Source organism: Prionailurus bengalensis, chromosome B1 (genome assembly GCF_016509475.1).
Source record: "Prionailurus bengalensis isolate Pbe53 chromosome B1, Fcat_Pben_1.1_paternal_pri, whole genome shotgun sequence".
Taxonomy (NCBI): domain Eukaryota; kingdom Metazoa; phylum Chordata; class Mammalia; order Carnivora; family Felidae; genus Prionailurus; species Prionailurus bengalensis.
Genome location: NC_057344.1, coordinates 166,188,383 through 166,207,456, shown reverse-complemented (window position 1 = coordinate 166,207,456; position 19,074 = coordinate 166,188,383). Strand labels below are relative to the sequence as shown.

General features: G+C 41.1%; 1 protein-coding gene across 3 annotated transcripts in view; it reads right to left on the bottom strand.

Annotated features, from left to right (window-relative positions):
- The window catches only part of CORIN (corin, serine peptidase), a 260,812-nt gene that overhangs the window by 68,893 nt on the left and 172,845 nt on the right, over nt 1-19,074 (bottom strand). For all 3 annotated transcript variants that reach the window (XM_043572726.1, XM_043572727.1, XM_043572728.1), the window contains exons 7-11: nt 16,678-16,785; nt 14,686-14,796; nt 12,876-12,992; nt 8,791-8,898; nt 1,961-2,192 (exon numbers count right to left, since the gene is read on the bottom strand). In XM_043572726.1, the coding sequence (XP_043428661.1) occupies nt 1,961-2,192; nt 8,791-8,898; nt 12,876-12,992; nt 14,686-14,796; nt 16,678-16,785 (676 nt within the window). The remainder of the gene's footprint in view (nt 1-1,960; nt 2,193-8,790; nt 8,899-12,875; nt 12,993-14,685; nt 14,797-16,677; nt 16,786-19,074) is intronic.

The following is a 19,074-nucleotide window of genomic DNA, read 5'->3' as shown; positions in this document are numbered from 1 at the left end:
GACTTCTGATCCCAGCATAGAGCTTCCGTAGTTACCACTCACATTTGGACAAGCACATCTGTATATTCACCCCTGATGGAAAACAGTGTGAGGAGTGCAGTGGCCCGCCTGTGTGACCACCTCTTGGAAGGGCGCCATCTCTGACAACGTCACAACCTACGGCACAGGACAGGAACTGCCTGCCACCAGACAGTAGTGTTCCTCTCCTGCCATCAGAGCTGGTGTTCATCAGATCTGCCAGTCAGAAGGTGCCACCCTGATGCACGTTCATTTCCTCTCCCAACGACCCTACCCAACAACCTACTCTCTTGATTTCACAGACAGGAGTAGAAGAGCCAACGCTGAGAGAGGGGGGAATCCGTCCCCGGCCACGGGGCAGCGAAGGAGAGCCAGGACGTGGCCCAGACAGTGGACTGCAGAGTAGTGCTCTTACCCCGAAGTGGGGTATCGCTCGTTCTCAATCCAAGCCGCAAGCTTGAAATTCTGCCCCTTATTTCATCCCAGCAAGCAGGAAAACGTCAGCAACGTGCGTCCCTTGTCCAACCTTCAGGCCACTCCTTATGTAATGTCCCTAACTTTTTTTTTTTAATTTTTATTTATTTTTGAGAGAGAGAGAGTGCAAGCAGGGGAGGGGCAGAGAGAGGAACGGAGGATCCGAAGCAGGCTCTGCCATGATAGCAGTGAGCCCGACGTGAGGCTTGAACTCACAAATCGCGAGATCATCATGTTCCACTGACTGTGCCATCCGGGTGCCCCTATGTCTCTAACTTTTGAGTGCTATCGGGAGGCCGCATTTTGCTTATTTACTTTTAATGTAACTTATTGTCAAGTTAGCTAACATACAGTGCACACACTGTGCTCTTGGTTTCGGGGGTAGATTCCCGTGATTCATCACTTATATACAACACCCAATGCTCATCCCAACAAGTACCCTCCTCAATGCCCATCACCCATTCTCCCCACTCCCTTAGCACCTCCCCCCAATCAACCCTCAAGTTTGTTCTCTGTATTTAAGAGTCTCTGATGGTCTGCCTCCCTCACACTCTGTTTGTAACTATTTTTCCCCCTTTCCCTCCCCCATGGTCTTCTTTTCAGTTTCTCAAGTTCCACATATGAGTGAAAACTTTTGATATCTGTCTTTCTCCAACTGACTTATTTCACTTAGCATAATACTCTCCAGTTCCACCCACATTGTTGCAAATGGCCAGATTTCATTCTTTCTCATTGCCAAATAGTATTCCCTTGAATACATAAACCACATCTACTTTATCCATTCATCAGTTGATGAACACTTGGGCTCTTTCCATGATTTGGCTATTGTTGCAAATGCTGCTGTAAACATTGGGGTACATGTGAGGAGGCAGCATTTTATTTTATTTTATTTTATTTTCTTAAATGTTTATTTATTTTTGAGAGAGACACAGAGCACAAGCAGGGGAGGGGCAGAGAGAGAGGGAGACACAGAATCCGAAGCAGGCTCCAGGCTCCGAGCTGCCAGCACAGAGCCCAACGTGGGCCTCAAACCCACTGACCGCGAGATCATGACCTGAGCCAAAGTTGGACGCTTGACTGACTGAGCCACCCAGGCGCCCTAGGAGGCAGCATTTTAAATACATCCACGTTGCCAGAGAAAGAGGCAGATACACTCCATCTTCCGTTAACTCACATTTTAGAACACTTCTTGATCCACCAAAATGAAACGTGGATGATCTTATTGGATTAAAGTCTGTGAACTACTATCAAAGGTAGTTCATGCCTCCGCTGTGTGGTACTTCAGCAGTTACTTCTTACTCAAATATTCATTTTAGAATTCCTACTTCTTTACCATTTAAATGTATAATTTGTTAAATACAGAGCTCCTTAGCAACATGGACTTTGTCTAAACTCAAACTTAGTCTTTGCTCCCTTGGTTCTCCCTGAGGGGAAGTGAGGGTGCTTGGGGGAGACCCCACTGTGTTACCTGCAAGGTGGAATACGCTGGCTTGTGTTCACATCACACTTTGGTACCAAGATGGTGCAAGCAAAGAACATGAGGTATTTGTAACAGTTGGTTTGAACAAGTGCAGGGAAAAGAGAGGACTCCCAGCTGATGGAGGCTTCTTTTTGAGTCCTGTGGCCAAGGTAATTTGGATAATTTGTATGGTTGTAGGGCAAATTCATGCAGAGTTCCAACGTAATTGGTTCACATTGACCTAACAAGAAAACAAAACACACATATAGGTATGTATCTATATATCTATGTCTACATCTATACCTATAGTAAATTTCATATGTAAAACAATTTCTTAAAAACTTACAAAATTGAAATATATCTTACCTTCTTTAAAAAAAAAACCAAGACTGGAATGCAAACAGTATATAACTTGCATCAAAAGGTAAATCATTTGGTTGAAGAACTTCCAAACCAGGAATCATTTCTGTATAGGCAGCTGCTAGCACAGTGCCCAGTATGCATGTCATAGAAAGTCTTTTTTCATTTTTCCCTTGGCTCAATCTATCTGAAGGTGACGCTCTTTTTTTTTTAATTTTTTTTAACGTTTATTTATTTTTGAGACAGAGAGAGACAGAGCATGAACGGGGGAGGGTCAGAGAGAGGAAGACACAGAATCCGAAACAGGCTCCAGGCTCTGAGCTGTCAGCACAAAGCCTGACGTGGGGCTCGAACTCATGGACCACGAGATCATGACCTGAGCCGAAATCGGCCGCTTAACCGACTGAGCCACCCTGGCGCCCCAAGGTGACATTCTTTTAGGTTTCCTTTTACCCATTTTGTCTTCTGATTTATTACTTCCTTTTTTGTTTTGTCTTTAAGTAGATTTCATGACCAGTGCAGAGCCTTACGTGGGGCTTGAACTCATGACCCTGAGATTCCAAACCTGAACTGGGATCTGTAAGATCAAGACTTGAGCTGAGATCAAGCGTTGGACACTTAACCAACTGAGCCACCCAGGACCAAAGTGTAATGCTGTAAAGTTGGCATGAGAATGAATACAGGGTGGAGAGAAGAGAAAGACACAGAGGAGGTGTGGGGCTGGTTCAGTTTATCATGTCCATTGATTTATAAAGAGGGGTAACATTAAATATTTGGATTTCATATTACAAAAAATGAATATTCCTCATAACAATAAAAACAATGCAAGATGTGCAAACAAAAAGTTCATGGTCTCCCTGCCCTCCTTCCTCTCACTGACCCTCAAAGCCAACAGACTGGGTTTGAGCCTTCCATGCCTTTCACTGGCTCGTACAAGCAGTTACATACAAGCATTTACATACAGGCATTTACATACAGCATTTACATACATGCATTTACATACAAGCATTTACATAGAAGCATTTACACACATAGAAAGAGGTTGCTTGCTTGCTTCTGCCAGAGTGGAATTATACCATTCCTATGATTCCTCAATTCACTTTTGTTGCTTAATTATTAATCATGACCATCATATAAGTCAGTAGATGCGACTCGAACCATATTTTTCCTAATTTCTTTAGTGTAATTTTACAAAAATGGGATGACTCACATGAATTTTTGATGCAGTCTTTTTCTTTTCTTGTGTAAACCTTTCTAGCTTTTCCTCTACCGCCCTATCAAGTTTTAACTTTTTATTGGTATATTTTATTATATGACTAGCAGACCTATCACATGGATATTTTTTTCTTTTCTGTATGTGGAAACTATATCGCTAATGATTTGAGATGAGATAGAAGCTTTCGGTGTTTCCGAGCCAAGGAAGATGAAAGGGTGAAGTTGTGATCATACATTATTCTGGAGATCTCTACTGAACGTGGTAAGGGCAACCGAATCTTGTTAAGGAATTCTCCATACAGTGCTAAGCAATATAAACTCTCAAAATATCTATCAACCTCACGTTCTATGATTTACAGCATCAATAAGCTTTTTTATCTTAAGGATTATTCACTCTCACTAGTTTGATTTCTGACAGCCACTAGAGAGCAGTCGTGTCACAAACGTGAAGACGTTTAATCCTGCAGGACTGTTTTCAATGCGAGTTTGATGCCGTGCTCATTAGCACATTTTCCTGAACATAGATGAGATTTAATAAATATCTGTTGAAAAAAAAATTGATCCTAACTGAGTCTTAATGATATCCCACTTTTCAAAGTCTGAAAACATGTTTGTTAAATTCAACCTAAAGAGGGGATTGTTAACTAAATGAGGTTACATCCTTGCCACGATGAAGCCATTGGAAATCGTGTATTTTTTTAATGTTTATTTTTGAGAGAGAGAGAGACAGAGTGGGGGCGGGGAGGGGCAGACACACAATCTGAAGCAGCCTCCAGGCTCTGAGCTGTCAGCACAGAGCCTGATGCAGGGCTCAAACTCACGAACTGAGATCGTGACTTGAGTGAAGTGAACCGCGTAACTGACTGAGCCACCGAGGCGCCCATGGAAATCATGTATTAAATGGTCATTTACATGAGAAAAACGGCACTTTCAACGTCTACTGGCATATACAATATTCTAAGATTCATCTTTGCCTCAAACTCTATATTTATTTTTATCATTATTTTAGTGGTTTGATGAGTTTTATAAGGTGAACATCCGTGTACCTACCACCCAAATCAAGAAATTGAACTTTGCCAGACATCCCAGATGACCCTCCATATACCCTATCTTCTATCAAGCTTCTCCTTTCTCCGCAGAGTAGCAACTGAGTTCATAGTTGTCACCTTAGTCTTCTTACAGTTTTATTACCTAAGTGTGCACTTCACCCTAAATACTAGAGTTAAGCCTTGCTCATTTTTTAAAACTTGTTTTGTCTTCCCCTCCATCCTTTAATTTTGTTCAAATTTTTTAAATATTTTTTTTTTTATTTTGAGAGAAGAGAGTGTGCACTGGTGAGCAGGGAAGGGGCAGAGGAAGGAAAGAGAGAGAGAGAGAGAGAGAGAGAGAGAGAGAGAGAGAATCCCAAGCAGGCTCCATGCTCAGCACAGGATGAGATCACAACTCTGAGATCACAACCTGAGCTGAAATCAAGAGTCAGATGCTTAATCGACTGACCCATCTGGACGCCCATCCTTTATTTTTAATTAAAGTTTAACTATGGAAGAACCCAGAGATTTGAACTGTAGAGTGTCCCAGAGTTTGACTTTGCTGACTACTCAGTCCTGGTGAAGTTAAATATATTCCTCTGCTACTCTTATTTCCAGAACATGGGCAGCTGAATGCAGAGGGCTGATCAGGCTTCATCCCTTAGGTAAGGCTATAGATGCTATGGTGTTCTTTCATCAGAAGGCAAAGTATAACTGATTTCTCTCTTTTTGTGACGTCAGCAGCTGTAGATGCTCAATGCCTTGACCCATTAATTCACTGATTAATGTTGCCAAATAGTAACCAATCAGTGTCACTATATGGTAATATTCTAATTTAATCATTTAGTTTTCACTCATTAGTTGAGAATACTTTTAGAAAGAGACCATTCCTCTCATCTACCATTTGCTCCCAAGGACTAAAGTCCTTAACCCTTATGGTGTTTGGTTCCTTTACCACATCCCTATACTATCTGTTCCTTCCAACTGGAGATTGCAAGGAGAGGACAGTAAATTGGGAGGTCAGTAGGAAGCTATGTAAAGAACAAAGCGGTCCATTGCTTCTTCAGCATTGGAGGGGAAAAAAGGCATGAGTAAACATGTAGAAGTAACAGTTGATGGAACACTATGGGGAACCTGAGAGTCCCTGGGCTATGACAGTCATACCTGGCTTCATACAGCCATGGTGCTCATGGGCACAGAGAGTGGGAGGAAGGACACATGCCCAGGAGCTGCTCTTTCCACAGGGTTCCCCGGCTGCCTGGATTGCACACCACCACGTGGAAGTGAGGATTAGTATCCCACACCCTGCTCCTACCCCCTAAGGAAGAATGTGTCTGTATTTTGCCTCAAGGAGGTATTAAAGGTTTGGGATTGTGAGTGGATGTGGGAATACTGTGATACTTCAAGCCTCTCAGTAAACAATATCATCAGAGATGTGGGTTTTAGGGTTTTTTTTTAACTGTAGGTATTTCTGGGAGTCTGAGATAAGCCATGGACTTCTCCACTGAAAACTTTGAAAACTATGAAGACTTTTTTATATTCAGTTTCAGGGATGTCCCATACCCTTGCAGCCTAGCCATGGACAAACCACTAAGCTAATAATTCTCAACCTTGGCTGCCTATTGGAGTCACCAGGAAATTTAAAAAATACTGATGCCCGGGTCCCAGTTAGTATATCTTCAGAGACCATTAGTAAGTTATATATTATGGGATAGCAAGAACAAGTGTCTTCAAAGAACCAGAATCCCAGCAACTCCAGTAACAGGCTGACTCCATCAGACAGAATATCCACATTCTTCAAACTCATACTTCCATTAGTATGGAGCTAGAGAAAGACAGTGCTGTGTAGTTGTGCCTCAGAATCTAGGTAACTATAGTCTCTCTAGCGGTAAAGATCTTCAAATAACTAATCACATATGCAAATGCATGACGTTTTCTGAGAGAAGATGCTCCTCGACCAACTTTACAGACATCATGAAGCTCTTTGAAAAATGAGAAAAAAAACATCTTTACTTTCAATTGGAAGTTAGGGATATAAACTATTTTTAATAACAGAGAAGGAGTGAGGGACCAATGACCAGCCCAGTGCCTGGAACTCAGAAGAGGGGATGATCAAATGTCTGCTGAATATATATGGAAGAAGCTGGCGAGAATATTTGTGGTGAGTGAAGAAGCTGATGAGACCGTGAAGTGCTAAGGACATTGTTTGTATTTAAGGAACATGAAGAGAAGGGTGCCTGGGTGACTCAGTGAGTTAAGCGTCCCTTGATTTTAATTCTGGTCACGATCTCACAGTTCATAGGATCAAGCCCCACCTCAGGCTTCACACTAAGGCTTCAGCACAGAGCCTGCTTGGGATTCTCTCTCTCCCTTTTTCTCTCTGCTCCTCCCCCGCACTTGCTCTCTCTCTCTCTCTCAAAAAAATAATAAATAAGCATCCAAAAAAGACCATAAAGATAAAACTCACACAGTATACCTGAGTGGAAAGATGGCACTATGTTCTCCCATACTGAAAAGTTGTCTCCAGGAAGGCAGAAATCATGTCGCCCTTCTTCACCATTAAAGTGCCTGGTGCCCATCCCAGAGCCTGGAACATTGTCTGCACGCTATAAATACCAGTAGGCTATGAGCCAGAGTTATCTAGTGCCCTTCTTTCCACTTCTCTTTTTGACAGGTGTAACATATTTTTAAATTTTATATTTTGACACATTTCAAAAATGGAGAAAATAGGACAACATACGCTCAATTCCTCCCCGCCCAAATTTGACACAGGCTCACAGTGCCCTTTCAACTTTTTTTTGAATCTAACACAAAGTGCCATTCCATGTCGGACAACCCCCAAAACCAATAATAAACACATATCTTTGAGATGACACTGTCATTGTTTAAAATTACTTACACCAAGGTAAAGGTGTAGTAAAGAAACAATCCTGAAAAAGTTCCAGAGCAGATTGGGAGATAAAGCAACGTGAAATGGACCCAGCACATACAGATACAGATACAGATACAGATACAGATACAGATACATACATGCATATGAACACACACTTATTTACATCAGTTTAGAGTGAGGAAAATGGCAGTATGTCTTAATGGTTACATTAATATCTATCTCTCTCTCTGTCCCAAAAATAAATAAACGTTGAAAAAAAAAATTTAAAAAAAAAAAATTTAATATCTATCTCAACCGTTCTCTCATATGGAAATGGAAATGGAAAAGGCTTGGGGATTGTGCTTTTCCCCAAACAGGTATTAAGTGCTCATGAAAATAAACAAAAACTCCTCAGTCTGGGTTTTTCACTGGCTGCCTCCCTCACATCCCTGTGGGTACAGGAGCAGCCCCTATAAGCTCTACAGTGACGCAGAAAGGTCACTGCGTAAAACTAGAACCTGAACTTTTCGGCCTTTCATCTGGGAGATAACCTTTATACTTTCTTGTAAACGAACAGCTGACAGACCTGCTTCTAAACCTCAAGCCCCAAGCTGAAGATGAGGCCACAAGTTGATTATAAAAAGTGAAAAAAGCAGAATATGAAAGCGGAGCCCACAAATAAGAGTTCATTACTAGAAATCAGAGTCTTTTGGGGTGTTCTGATTCATTTTCAATTTCCCACGAGAGTCTATACAGCCGTCTGCAATCCCTGCCCCTTCTCTCTTCCCCAGGAGTTCCCTCTCCTGAAAGCTTCTTTTGAGAAAGCCACCTGTTTCCACCATTCGGCACCAAAGCAAATTTACATAACAGCCTCAAGATCATTACAGGCCAGCAAAGTTCCCGGAAAGGTGAGAATACATCTTATTAGGAGAACAGACCCGCCACGGTTTTAGGTGGCTGTTTAGATGAACTTCACATTCCCTTCTTGGATAAAGTTTCTATTTTTGAAGCTGTGCTTTCAAACGGACGAAAGATAGCATCTGCCCATAGATGGAGCCAAGAACGTAATACATAGGAGCTGATGTTGAATCGAAAATAATGGTAATGATATTAAGCAAGGTGGATTTATAGGCCGTTCACAATGACACATTTGTTTCTGATTTAAGTTAACTAAGACCATTTTGTTTCTTTTCCGCTACCACATGCAACCTTTAAAAAAGAAATATGTATATAAATGTACACACACACACACACACACACACTTGGAGGGATTCCAGATTTCAACATTTTAATGTCAATTCAGAAGAAAACAGCCAAAGGCACATCCTGACATGATGATCGCATTTGTCAGCTGCTGTACTCACTACAGTTATTTAGACTGTTGTTCAGGTCACAAAGGGAGCTACCGCCACATGAATCAAGGCAGGAATTGTAGAGGCATCTTTGGTCGCCTTCTTGACATGGAGTCTGACCTACAGAGGGGGGGAAAAGGCACATTTGCTTTCATCATCTGTAAAGTCCTGACACGGGGATAGAAAGTATCAAGAACGTCTGGTGGAGCGGAGGAATGACACAACTTTAATTCCCTTCCAATTTCTCCAAAAATATTGAACACATGTTAAATATGTAACTTCTGGATTAATTGTCCTGGCAACTAAATACAACACTGTTACTCCAAAAAGGATTCTGTAGGAATGAAGAAATAAGAGGCAACCTAGCCTACAAAACAGGTGGTTGTTACTTTTAACGGGGGGAAAAGGTGTTTTATGTTTACATGGGTGAATAAACTTGATTACAGAATAAAATTTAGATGGTTGGAGAGAAAGTCCAAGATAATGATCTTGGAATTTTGAGTGTCAAATGATATTATTTTAAGGACTCATTTGCACCCAACTCTATTCTTCCCTGTAAGGAAAATGCTTTCCCTAAAAATAAATAGGGCATCAACACCAATACAGTAAGGATACTTTATCATGGTGCAAATCTTATGCAGCTGCTATCCATATTTTCTGTATGTCCTTGGAAAGTATCACTGGCCTAGCTATGATGACCTGAGCATTGGGTTTCTTGTTTCCAAATGAAATGAAAGCAGTAACATCAGCCTAATGGCTTTTCCTTAAGGTTTGCAGAAAGGAAACTGCTTTTCCCATTGATTTCCTGGTCATTTGTAGGTTAAATGGATAGGGTAATAAATTACTACCCATTCTCTCTCTACCTCTTGCTCATTATGGTCAGTTACTTTCATATATGTCATCTAGAATCTAGAAAATCTTGCAAGGCATTTTTAAGTATAAATAACAGTATATGTGTACATAAAATCATTCTTATCTATAATTCTCAGATAATGTTTATTATATTGGACTCCTTCCTTCCCATTAATGTGCAACAGTATATATCACAGCCTTCAAAGAAAACAGATACCACTCCTTTTTTTTTTTTTTTTAATATCATCAGGGTCAAACCACTTTTGCAAGGTAAGCCAGGCTAATATCAATGCATCCAGTCTCTTAAAGAATTTTAATAAGACAACCTGCATTCATTATTTCAGCTGATATTGAGCGTCTGCTATGTGACAAGCTTAGGTGACAGGCTAGGCATGAGGCATTAAAAAATAAAAGAAGTGAAATGGCTTATACTCCGCCTAAGCATGTGGCCATGAACAGAACCTTACACACACAGCTAAGCCGTGTGATCACTGTGTATGTAAGGTATATGTAAGGCAGTAGAAGCAAACCAGGACAATAAGGAGAGAGCTTCTCAAAGGAGTTTTTAAGGCAGGTGGGTTAAGTTGGCATAAGAAGGTAGAATGGGGTGGGGCGCCTGGGTGGCTCAGTCGGTTAAGCGTCCGACTTCGGCTCAGGTCATGATCTCACAGTTCAATTCGTGAGTTTGAGCTCTATATCGGGCTCTGTGCTGACAGCTCGGAGCCTGGAGCCTGCTTCGGATTCTGTGTCTCTGTCTCTCTCTGCCCCTCCCCCACTTGCGCGCATGCTCGCTCTCTCTCTCTCTCTCTCAAAAATAAATAAAAATTTAAAAATAAAAAATAAATAAAAGAAAGAAGGTAGAATGGTTTCCCAAGCAGAAAGCAGAAGACACAAAGGCTGGAGTGGGGAGGGCACAGGTTGGCATCACTGGAGCTTCGGGGAGACTAGACAACAGGGCTGAGAAGGGAGCCCGAGGGCTGTAGAGGCCTGAATCTTGAATGGGGCCCAAAGGCCTGAGCGGCTTCTACTTCCCTCCCCAGTCTTCCTAGCAGAGCCGGCCTGGGATACTGGTGACAACATTCTGGAGTAGCACCTTCCCCCTTCACTCCTGGCTCTAATCATAGTGGCCTTCTCCTGGCATCTACATATATGCCTTGTTCCTCTCCTCCCTGGGACCTTCGGACAAGCGGATCCCCGTGTCCAAAGTGCTTTCTCCAGTCCCACCTTACTTCATTAAGTCAGCTCCACTCATTCCTCACATCTTAGCTCCAACGTCTCTTCCTCAGGGAAACTTCCCTAAGGCCCTGTCCCAGCGCATGCATCCCATATACAGCACAAAGCTCCCTGAACTTTCCCTCCTGGCCCATGTCACTCCATGGTAGACACTGACTTACACAATTGTTTGTGTCATGCCAGTCTTCCCCAGGGGCCTGCAGACTCCATGACCTATTTCGCCTGCCACCAGATTCCCAGTGGTTGACCACATATTAGCACCACAATATACATGTATTAAGTCAGATTCATTAGATTAAGTAATATGAAGATGGTAAAAATGTTACTTTTGATCCACTGTATTGCATGACTTTCTTACATCTCACATATGCTAGGAAATAGTTTATAAATCTTGCCATTGCATAGTAAAGAATCCAAAATTGTCTCAAAGACAGATGAATTATGTCGAAAGAAAGAACAATTTGATCCAAAGGGAGGTGCTTGGCTGATATGCACATCATAACTCATGGCTAGAAAAGAATCTGCTTCTGAATGCTAAAATTGGTAAAATGAAGTACTCGTTATCTGATTTCTTAGGTACTACATCTGTGATTAAAAGTACCTCTTTTTAGGCCTGGAATGCTTTTTCATTGAAGTTATTCTAAGGATCAATATTCATTATGACAAAATTAATTTAGCTACATGTGACCAACCTCATTGGCCAATTTGTGATATACGCAGCCCAAGACATGTTTTAACACAACAGTCGTGTGATAATAATAGCTCATGTTTATTGAGTGTTCACGATGTGCCAGCCCTCTGAGTAGGTATTACTCTGAGTTTACAGGCACAGAGGCTGAGACACAACAGAGTTCAGTTACCAGCCCGAAGTCACCTACAGCCACATTCTTTTTTTTTTTTTTTTTTTAAGTAGGCTTCACACCCAGAATGGAGCCCAATGCAGGGCTTGAACTCACGACCCTCAGAACAAGACCTGAGTCCCCCAGAGCTGAGATCAAGAGTCAGATGCTCAACTGACTGAGCCACCCAGGCATCCCATCCAGCAGCCACATTGTTAATGACTAGGCTATGCCGGTGAGTGGCAAGGTCACTTACAAACAAATGTAGTGATTTTTAAGTCAAGGGCTCTTCTTTTCTGACAGAAATAGACACAGTTTAAAAACCAACTTATTTGATTTTCTTTTCGAGTTTCACAGAAGACATCAGTGACCCTTTTCAAGTGTAGTTGAGTATGTTACTTGTTAATGTGAGGTATGGAACTGCTTCTCTGTGATCGATCACTGAATTCTACTCCTGAAAACAATATTACACTATATGTTAATTAACTAGAATTTAAATAACGACTCGAAATAAAAAAATAAATGAAAATAAAATGACACGGCAGGGCACACAAAAAAAGAGAGAGAAACTGTTTCTCCGCACATAGTTATTTTAGAAGGCAATCACATTTTTTATTTGTTTGTTTGTTTTTACTTATTTATTTTTGAGATAGGGAAAGAGAGAAAATCTCAAGCAGGCTTGGAACTGTCAGCACAGAACCCAACATGGGGCTCAATCTTGTGAACCACGAGATCGTAAATCTCAGCGGAAATCAAGAGTTGGGCGCTTAACCAACTGAGCCACCGAGGCACCCGGGGAGGCTGTCACGTTTGATTTCAGAAGCCAGCTCCTCCTAATTGTAACCTAATGTAATTTAACAGAATACTACAGACTCAACTTTTCTTTGATCATCGTGTTGACTTTCCCCATAAGACAGATCACTGAATCTCCCATGCTGTCTAAGTGTTCAACCTCCACCGTCTATCCTGAGGGAGGACTGTTCAGTGCAAGATGCTGGGGAATTATACTGACCACAAGGAAGGGTTTTATGGCCAGCCAGTGCTGTGAGCCATGCTGAGCCGGGCAATCTGGAATTGTTTATGTGGAAATCCTACATAAGCATTAGGTAACTCCCAACTCTTTGCTCCGTTCCCAGGGAAAAGTCCGCGGGTGAGGAATGCTCTCACACTTACTGTCGCCGCAGTTCTCCTCGTCAGAGCCGTCCCTGCAGTCCTCGTCTCCATCACACTGGAAAGAGCTAGGGATACACTGTCCGCTCCTGCACTCCATCAGACCCTGGCTGTGACAAGCTGCGGAGGCCAGAATAATATTCGCTGCACTGATTTGTACTTCTGTCTGCGGATCGTAGATAGGATTCCCGCTTATCTGGCATTACCAAGAAATGAAACGTTCTATCTGCATGTTCCACATAAATGAACGAATGTGTCATTAATTTGTTTCATTCCACGTGTTTTGGGAATGGAAAGTTTTCTTTTGAGGCTCTCTCTTGCCGTGTGAAATAGCACTTACTAAAAACTAACGTTTTCTTGATAAGGGCAGGGTGAGAAATTGTCTTAAGGATGATAGTAACTTTATTACAAATATAAAAGCTATAATTTATTAAAGGCTTAGCAGATGGCAATAACTGTGCTAGCAGTATTATGTATCTAATCTCAGATCCTCATAACAGACTTGCAAAGTAGATATTATCAACCTTGTATAGAATAAGGAAACTAAAGTCTAGAGAGGTTAGCGTCCGCCTCAGAGCCACAAGGCTGTTAAAAGCTGGTGCCGGAATGTGAAGGCAAGCTTCTCTGACTCAAAGCCCAAACATTTCATTTTATTCCAATCTCACCTAATGGGCCAACGAAGTGACGTATGTGAAAGAATTTGCATAGTACCCCGCACATAATAAACGCCTTATTTCAAAACTGCTTATAACATCTGACGTTTGATAGGGATGGTCTAGTGGCTACTAACCTTCCAGTTCCTGAAGGCTGTCTAAATTCTATCCCTATTGTCTTTTCGAGCATCAGAAACCCATTCATGGAACCTCAGCCTTCACTGAGTTACTGTCTAATATTAAAGCTCCATATGCTTGAACTGAGGCTGAACACCAGAATCGGTAGACCTGAGTACCATGTCCTTGCTTTCCCAGGATCCATCGAGATATTGTCCACTCTGTTTGACTATGTCCACCAGCAAGGACTCAGTTCCAAGTCAATTCAGGGAAAGGGAAAGCTGGGTATTGCATTTGTTAATTAATTTAGATGGCTTTTCTTCTGTCAAAATAAAACCCATATGACCCATATTTCTATTTTTGCCTCAAATTATAGGCAAATTAAATATTCAATCTTATATGTATCCATTTGCCTATTTTTATTAGACAGCAAAAGATGGAATAAAAACTTTAATTGGTTTGAACATGCACCAAATGCATCATATTAACTCCTTCAGGTCAATACTATTCTCGTTTAACATCTAGCTTCTACTATTCCAGACTGTCTACTCACCCAGAAACACAACAGCCCGTAAAGTTGTAGTTATTATCATGTGCTCTATGTAACCCTAGGAACACTGAAGGCTTTCTTCTCTCTGGCAATCCTCTCCATGTTCTCCCACAAATAGTGACTGAGAGCATGTTTGGAGGTTCCTTCAGGGAAGCTTAGTCACTCAAACATAGCTTGCAGAAAAGGAGTCCCCCGGTCTTTGGGAAGAACATCCTCTTTGACAAAGTTACAGATGCAGAAAGGAGATGCGTGGCCAGTGAGACAGAAAGCAGACACCGGCCTGGCCAGAGCAGCCAAATTAAGCTTGGAGTTCTGGGGAGACACATGTGGAAGCCAGATACGTGACACTGTTATTGCCATCACACCGCTCAATTATTATCTTCATAGATTAGAAGCAAAGTACAGCGATCTTCCCTTCGAGTGCTGGACACTATATTTGTCTAAACAGGCAGAAAGGAAAAAATCAGCAAATGGAAATCCGCAGGGCACTTACAGCAATTGACCTCGTCGGACTTATCCACACAGTCATGGTCACCGTCACAAACCCACTCTATTGCAATGCAGCGCCCATCTCCACAGCGATGCTCCTTTGTGGGATTACAATCTGGAGGAAACAAAAACTCAGGGGGATGTAGAGAACCAGCACGACAAAGACTTAGAGCTGAATGACTCATGATTCCAGCTGAAGAGAGTCTGTTCCAATTGTTCAGATACCTTCAATGCTTTCTCTATGGTGGCTCCGGCACAATTAAAATGCCACCTCCTACCCAAGCATGTGACCCACTGGCCACCATCACTGTCTGTTTTTCAAATGAGTAACAACCGGGCAGCTTTCTCAGGACCCATGGGTTGTTCCTGTGTTTGTTTTGTTGTTGTTTTCTTTCCTTACGAAAAATTTTTATTTTTACGTTGGCTAACATAAACAGACCTGTGATGCGGGTTTCACAATGTAGATAGCTGATTTGATTTGTGAGGACTCTACCATGTATCTAAGAATTGTAACCTACCTCTCTCTGATAAATTGGGAAGGCAAAAATCTCCTGTCATCTTTCCTGATGCTAAGCTTAGGCTTTTTATTAAACTATCTTAATATATAATTCATATTGGAAAAAAAACTCCTGGGTAAGAAATGCAGAATATTTATATTTTTTTCATGATCCTTCTTAGCCTAGATTTAACCTCTTCCCTAAACTATACATTCCTGAAGAAAAAAAAGAGAGGGAATTAAGTCAAGTTTCTTCTCACAGAGAGCAGACTCTGTGGGATTCCTTACCATGAGATGTGGAAAAGCCTTAATATAAGTAACCACTTAACAGATGTGTGTGGATTCGTGGATAACAGATTCAATAACGAGGAACAATTATGAGTATCCACTGAGAGAGTACCACTGTCGTTGCCAGACTCATGGAGCAACCATGGATCTGAAAGGTCATATTGCAGCAATAAAGTAAGGTATAGTATATGGAAGATGAAGTGCTGAGAAAAGAAGAAAGACACAATAGATGGGATACATGTGCAGAAACCAGAAGAAGCACCACGTGCTCAGCTTGCTAATAATGATGGGCAAGTGGGGCAAAGACTGGTCTAAGGGAAAGTTGTAATTATTACCGTTACAGAGGCGCAAAGTCACCCTAAGAGCACAAACTTCATGATATCCTACTATCTTCAGAGGAATTATGTTGAGTGGTTACGACCATTCTTTTTCACACAGTAACTATATTCCCTGGTCCTCTCCATTGACCTGTCCAACTACTCAAGCCCTCCACCCCATCCCCCACCTACCCCCCCCCGTTTTCTCCAGTTATCTCACTGTAAAAGGAGGGTTTGGATTACGTCATCTATAAGACCTTTCCCAACTGTAAATTCTATGATGTACACACAACAATACATCTGTCTGTGAAGTTTTGCTCAAGAGCTCAAAGTCTAAATATGGGCCACTGGCCCTAACCAGAAAAGAAATACAACACTTTCGGGGTGCCTGGGTGGCGCAGTCGGTTAAGCGTCCGACTTCAGCCAGGTCATGATCTCACGGTCCGTGAGTTCGAGCCCCGCGTCGGGCTCTGGGCTGATGGCTCAGAGCCTGGAGCCTGTTTCCGATTCTGTGTCTCCCTCTCTCTCTGCCCCTCCCCCGTTCATGCTCTGTCTCTCTCTGTCCCAAAAATAAATAAACGTTGAAAAAAAAATTTTAAAAAAAAGAAATACAACACTTTCAAGGAGAAAATTTTAACATATTAACAACCGTTACCCATCTTTCCACTCTACTTCTTAAGCACTTCGTTATTGTGACTTTAAGAAATATTACATTGACACATAAGACATGACTGAGACGAGTAATTGAGAAAAACCTCCTCTTTCTAACAATAAGGAAACCAGCCATTTTGCAAGTTAAGCTGCTAATCACGTGAACAAACAATGAGCTACGAATTCTGGACTATGCACATCTGTCATTTTAAATGAAAACCTTCAGGGAAACAATACTACTTACCACAGTTCTGCTCCTCACTCAGGTCCCCACAGTCATCATATCCATCACACACAAGGCTATAATTAAGGCACTTGCCCGTGTGACAGTGAAACAAATCCTCACTGCAATCTGTATATAAGAGAAGCCGCTGATATGTCATCAGAGCAGAACAGGATGTTATAGGATATTCATTTAACAAAAGCATATCACGGGAGAGAAATTATAATGGTAACCAGGTCCACATCTACTGTTTTACCAGTGAGGGGACTGTGATGCAGAGACATCCAAGGTCTTGTTCAAGATCACTTACCAAGTTCTGCAGAGTGAGGACTAGAACCTTCTGGCTCCCAAACCAATGCTTCTAACACTTTCTGAAAGTCTTTATCTGCGATCCACTTTATGTTACCTGAAAGCTCTTTTATAGTCAAATACGAGCACAGACACTCTCAACTCAACAAAGTTCCTAATGAAATTCATGTTCATGCAGAATGAATGACTTTTAATACAGGCTGAGTAGTTATTTCCTTAAAACATCTCCTTTAAAATGAAAGTCTAGGGGCACTTGGGTGGCACAGTTGGTGGAGTGTCCAACTCTAGATTCAGCTCAGGTCATGATCTCATGGTTTGTCAGATCAAATTCCATGTCAGGCTCTGCACTGACAGCACAGAGCCTGCTTGGGATTCTCTCTCTCTCTCTCTCTCTCTCTCTCTCTCTCTGCCTCTCCCCACTTGCACTCTCTCTCTCTCAAACTAACTAAACTCTAAAAAATAAAATAAAATGAAAGTCTAGTTTTGTCCGTGATAAGCATGAACAGAATGGAGAGAAAATGTTATTTAGATTATAAGGTTGTTATTTTCACACACACAGTATCATTTAAGTCAACTCAGTGTTTCATAACATGACCCTCAAATAATCAGTACTGGACTAGATTATGGTGACAAGATAAGATTAAGTGCTACGTAACCTCCGGAAGCTTAAAGTTTAATGTTGAAATAAGTAATATGGAAGGACTTGGACTTGGTCCTTGTACTAGATCTTGTACTTGGGTGAACCAGATACTTGGGCACCCTGGTTCTGCCATCTACTACTAGCTGTGAGAACTTGAATAACTGGAGTGGTTAAAGTCTGTGAATCTGTAAACTGATTTATGAAACTAGGATAATATCAATTACTTAATAGGGTTTAAGGAAGAGATTAATAAATATGTGTAATGTAAATCAGTATGTGTAAGATGTCAGTACAATTCAATGCAAAAATAATACTCTTCAACAAATGGTGTTGGGCCAATTGCAAAATTGAAGTCTAGCTTTTCCCTCAAACCGTATACAAAAACTGTCTCAAAGTGGATCACAGACCTCAGTGTAAGAGCTAAAATCATGAAGTTTCTAGAAAAAAAAAAAAACACAGGAAACAATCTTTTTGACCTTGGAAGAATTCTTAGGTATAACAACAAAAGCACAAGCCATTACAAAAATAATAATAACAAATGGACTTCATTAAAGGCTTGTGCTTCAAAAGATGCTACTCAGAAAATGAAAAGACAAACCACATACTGGAATAAGTAGTTGCAAGTCATGTATCAGATAAAGGACTTACATCCAGAATATATATAGAACTTCTAGATTCGATAATAAGACAACCCAATTTCAAATACGTGAAAGAATTGAATAGAAAATCTTCACAAAAGACATACGAAGGAGACATAAAAAAAGTGCCCAATATAATTAGTCATTAGGGAAAGGCAAATTAAAACCACAATAAGCTACCATTACATATCCCCTAAGATGGTAATTAATAATAATAACAATAACAATAAACAGAAAATACCAAGTATTGGCAAGGATTTTGAGAAACTGAAGCTCTCATATATACTTGCTGGGGATGTAAAATAATAATGCTACATTAGAAAGCAGTACGGCAGCTTTTCATAAAGTTAACTATAAACCTTATCATATGATTCATGATTTCCATCCTTAGAAATCTACCCAAGAAAAATGAAACATACATCCACACAAAGACTTGTATGCAAATGTCTGTGGCAGCATTATTTATAATAGCCAAAGACTAGAAACCAAACGCTCACCAGCTGGTGAATGAATACTCAAAATATAGAATACTCAAATGATGAAATACTATCCAGCAATTAAAAATATCATACTATTGATACATGTGACAGTACAGATGAATCTCAAAACCATTATGCTAAATAAAAGAATTCAGATACAAAGACTACATATTGTATGACCCATTTATGAAATTCCCAGAAAAAGAAAACTTACAGAGACAGAGATCAGAGCAGTGGTTACCTGTGGCTGAAGGGGTGGGAATGGGGACTGACTACAAATAGGTGGGAGGGAAATCTGAGGGGAGATGAAGAAGTTCTAGAAGTGGATTGTGGTGGTGGTCACACAACTCCA